This window comes from Chrysemys picta, chromosome 1 (genome assembly GCF_011386835.1).
Source record: "Chrysemys picta bellii isolate R12L10 chromosome 1, ASM1138683v2, whole genome shotgun sequence".
In the NCBI taxonomy this organism is placed as follows: Eukaryota; Metazoa; Chordata; order Testudines; family Emydidae; genus Chrysemys; species Chrysemys picta.
In genome coordinates this window covers 309,656,847-309,660,791 of record NC_088791.1, presented here as the reverse complement: position 1 = coordinate 309,660,791, position 3,945 = coordinate 309,656,847, and the positions used below count along the sequence as shown (strand labels likewise).

General features: G+C 51.4%; 1 protein-coding gene across 1 annotated transcript; it reads left to right on the top strand.

The window, feature by feature from the left end:
- The first annotated feature begins 986 nt into the window (after nt 1–986).
- Nucleotides 987–3,209, top strand: GSX1 (GS homeobox 1). The gene is made up of 2 exons (XM_005286654.4): nt 987–1,489; nt 2,083–3,209. Exons 1-2 carry the CDS (start codon nt 1,102–1,104, stop codon nt 2,436–2,438), a joined length of 744 nt encoding a protein of 247 aa, XP_005286711.1. The 5' UTR covers nt 987–1,101; the 3' UTR covers nt 2,439–3,209.
- Nucleotides 3,210–3,945: the final 736 nt, after the last annotated feature.

Below are 3,945 nucleotides of genomic sequence, written 5' to 3'. Positions count from 1 at the left end.
ATAAACCGCATTGCAGCCTATTACAATTCAAGTGGTTTAAAATGAAAAAAGCATATCTACTTTCTCTTGAATACATATTAACATTTATTTATTTACTATAATTATATAGAATTGTAACATCCACCTATCTACCCACCGAGACGTACTATAGATATATAGTATTCATAAAGTGTGTGTGCACTTTGTGTATATTGTATAGCTAGCTATGTGTGTGCGGATATGCATCTATGTAGGTATCCAAGAAACAGTGGGGCTGCTTTTTCATTTTGAATTGCAACAGGTTAAGATACGGCGAACTCTCCCCGTGTATATGCGCCAGACAGCTAGATAGCTGTATGTATTGTATGCACAAGGTTTGCACCAGCCCTTTGCCATGTGAAGCAGGTTTATACAAATAACAACACCCAGTATTGTGGATTGTGTAAACCGGAGGATTAAGCTCCTGGTGATGCACAAAGAAAAGGGCTCAACATAGTGGGCGAGTTGTGGAAATAGCGGCGGAAGATGGGAAGAACTTCCCGACAAAAGGAAGAGGAGAAAGTTACGGGTGTGTTTGCAGAAACTCGGGGATCGCCTTGCCGGGATCAGCGCTGCGGCGGAGAGCGCCGAGCAAAGCCGTTGCCCAGGTGGAAAGGCGGGCCGGCGGCTAACGGGCTGGGAAGGGAAGTTACAGTGACTTGAAATAGTTGCTGCAAAGCCAAACCCAACAAGGGGAGAGGGCTGCCGGCGGCTGAACGCGCAGGAGCGCGATAAAGAGCCGGAGAAGAATATTAAATCGCTGGCGAATGAGCAAATAACCCCTCCAAAGGGAGAGGAGGGGTGAGGCCGCCAGCTACGGCGTGGGTGGGGCTGACAAGAATGGAGTACATTATGCAGTTCATTTAGTTAACAAGGGAAATAATGAGGAAGCGTGCAGCGTGAATGCCAAGAGAACAGGCACAAAAAGCCTATTGAGAGCCCCGGCCGCTCCTGGCGTAGCCATCACATGGCAAAGGCCCTATTTAAGCGGCGAGCCCGGCGCCTTTCAGCACCACTGGGGCTGGCCAGCACCCCGAGGCACCTCCGGCGGCTCCAGCAGCGCCGGGCCGGCAGCGCGGGGAGATGCCGCGCTCCTTCTTGGTGGACTCGCTGGTGCTGCGGGAGGCGAGCGAGAAGAAGAGCGAGAGCAGCCCGCCGCCGCCCCTCTTCCCCTACGCCGTGCACCCCTCGCACCCGCTGCACGGGCTGCCCCCCGGCGCCTGCCACTCGCGCAAGGCCGGGCTGCTGTGCGTGTGCCCGCTGTGCGTCACCGCCTCGCAGCTGCACCCGCCGCCCCCGGCCCTGCCGCTGCTCAAGGCCTCCTTCCCCCCGTTCGGCTCGCAGTACTGCCACGCGCCCCTGGCCAGGCAACACTCGGCCTCCTCCGCGGTCAGCGTCAGCCACGCGCCGGCCATTTACCAGACCGCCTACCCCCTGCCCGACCCCAGGCAGTTCCACTGCATCTCCGTCGGTAAGTGCCGGGCGGGAGTGTGTGTGTGGGGGGGGAGCTAAGAGATGGGGCAAACGGACTCGATCCTGCCCTGCCAGATTCCCCGTGCGCTCCCTAGGCGGTGCGGGCCAGGGCAGGATGGGGCCAATGTCGGCTGGCCCTAATTGAATCCGAGGAGGAGAGCTGGCCCAGCCCCCGGCAGTGCAGGGTATGCCATCGGTGCAATGGCAACTGTGGCCTGGGGAGAGAAGATGACACTGCAGGGTATGCCATGCCCAGCCTGGGCACTCAGACCTCGTATATAATGCGTAAGGGGACCTGTGGCACGGCAGCGCACGCCGTACACCATCCATGCCATGCCGTGTAATATCTCTGGCATGGGGATGAGTTGGCGGGACATGCCACCCACCGCCTAGGCAATGCCAGGTAGCGTATGCAACAGTGTGAGTCCTGTGGCATTCATAGAGGCATCCGGCCAACAGCTCGGTGATCTGGCTGCTCCCAGCCTGCCGGGGTGTGGGGAGGTTTCAAGGATGCCAAATGGGCCCCCTAGAGCAGCTCTTGGTGCAGCAGGTTTAGCGCCACGGAATCTGACCGTCCGCTTTCCTCTCCAGACAGCACCTCCAGCCAGCTGCCCAGCAGCAAGCGGATGCGCACCGCCTTCACCAGCACACAGCTCCTGGAACTGGAGAGGGAGTTCGCCTCCAACATGTACCTCTCCCGGCTCCGGCGCATCGAGATAGCCACCTACCTGAACCTCTCCGAGAAGCAGGTGAAGATCTGGTTCCAAAACCGCCGGGTCAAGCACAAGAAAGAAGGCAAAAGCAGCTCCCACCGAGGAGGGGGCTCTGCCCACAGCTGCAAATGCGCCTCTCTGGCCACCACAAAGTGCTCGGAGGACGACGAGGACTTGCCCATGTCTCCATCCTCCTCAGGGAAAGACGATAGAGATCTCACAGTCACCCCCTAGCCCCAGAGACCAACCCGAGAGCAGAAGGGGATCTTGCCCTGTCCTATGCCAAAACGCTGTGGAAGGATTTTATACCGTTTTGTATATTTCATGTAATTTACAAAGGACTTTCTGGCCTTTTTATAAATCCTGTGAGTGCCGCTGTGTCGTTGTAAATAAACTGTGAGCCTAAATGTCGCCAACTGTTGCTATTTTGCTTGTGGTGAGGGGTTTTGGTTTTGTCATCAGGCAAAGCGCTCCGCTCCCCAACCTCTGTGTTGTGAACTGTGATTAACTGTATCTGGTAAACAGCGAATGTCCAGAGCAATCTATTTTTCAGAGGGGGCGGAGAGGGGAGAACTAGTTCTGTAATTTGTATCAATGGTCGGGAAACATTCTGCTTTATTCTCTCCCGGCATTTCGTCCCTCTCCAAAGCAAAAGTGGAGACGCGCACAGGGTCACTATGGTGATCTCTAGAAGCAGGTAATGAAGTGTGAAATGTGGTTTGACGCCCCCCCCCTTTTTTGAGGGGAGGGGAAAGATTGGGGAGAGGAGTTTGTTTTTTTTCTGTAAAATTTGCTTGATGGCGTTTCTTCAGACCCATAGCTATGTAATTGTATGGTTTCTGTAATACCGGAAGATATTTATTTATTTATTTATGTACAAAATAATAATAAAATTTTTGCATAAAGACATTACGTGACGCCTTTTTTTAAAAAAAGCTGTAATTTATGTATCCTACAGCTCTCCAAAGTGTGCTTGTATTTATATATCTATCTAAAATTAAGTTGGGTATACAGAGGAACACTGCCGTGTATATGTAGAATGTGGTATATTTGCCTGCATGATTTCCTCACCCTAAATATGTTTATGGCCAATATATAATTATTATAACATATATAAGGACCAATTAAAGCATATTTTAATAATATATGCATCTCTTCTTAGTCCAGCGAGAGATTTTCCTTCTGGAATTTAGCGCATGTGATGCTTCTTTGATGCTACATAATCAGGAACATAGGCTTTCATTCCTTCTAGCAGTTTTTAAAAGCAAAAGATGCCGGTACTTCTGATCCTTGGGGAATAGCGCTTAAGGCTGGAAGCCAAACTAATTAGAGATTGACATTTTTCCGAAAAGCTATGATCCCCGCTATCCATGCGCTCATCCCGCATCCATCCATTGACCTGTGCTTGCTAGCCGGAAAACCTGAAACTGAATCTTTGTCGGTCATCCCAAGAGCGAACATCGGAGTTACATTTATTATTAAGAAATAATTAACACCTTTCAAATGATATTTTCCCCGATTAATAACTTGAAAGAGGAAAATACCATGCCTGCCCCCTTGTTTAATTCTCCAAATCGCTTCTCCCTTCAGTCTGGTTTTATCCTAGTTGAGCTAGAACTGTACAGAAGTCTCCATACTCTCCCTGCACATCCATCAATGGACATTAATCCGTGGGTTTCCCAAATGCGAGAAATCTCGGTAGACAGGAATTCCTATAGTACCACCGAATGCCACCTGCGAA

Bases quoted from the DNA above. Each gene is read 5' to 3' on its own strand.
- GSX1 (XM_005286654.4), top strand. From the start codon at position 1,102: ATGCCGCGCTCCTTCTTGGTGGACTCGCTGGTGCTGCGGGAGGCGAGC. The intron at 1,490-2,082 runs GTAAGTGCCGGG...TTTCCTCTCCAG, and splicing joins GTTCCACTGCATCTCCGTCG to ACAGCACCTCCAGCCAGCTG.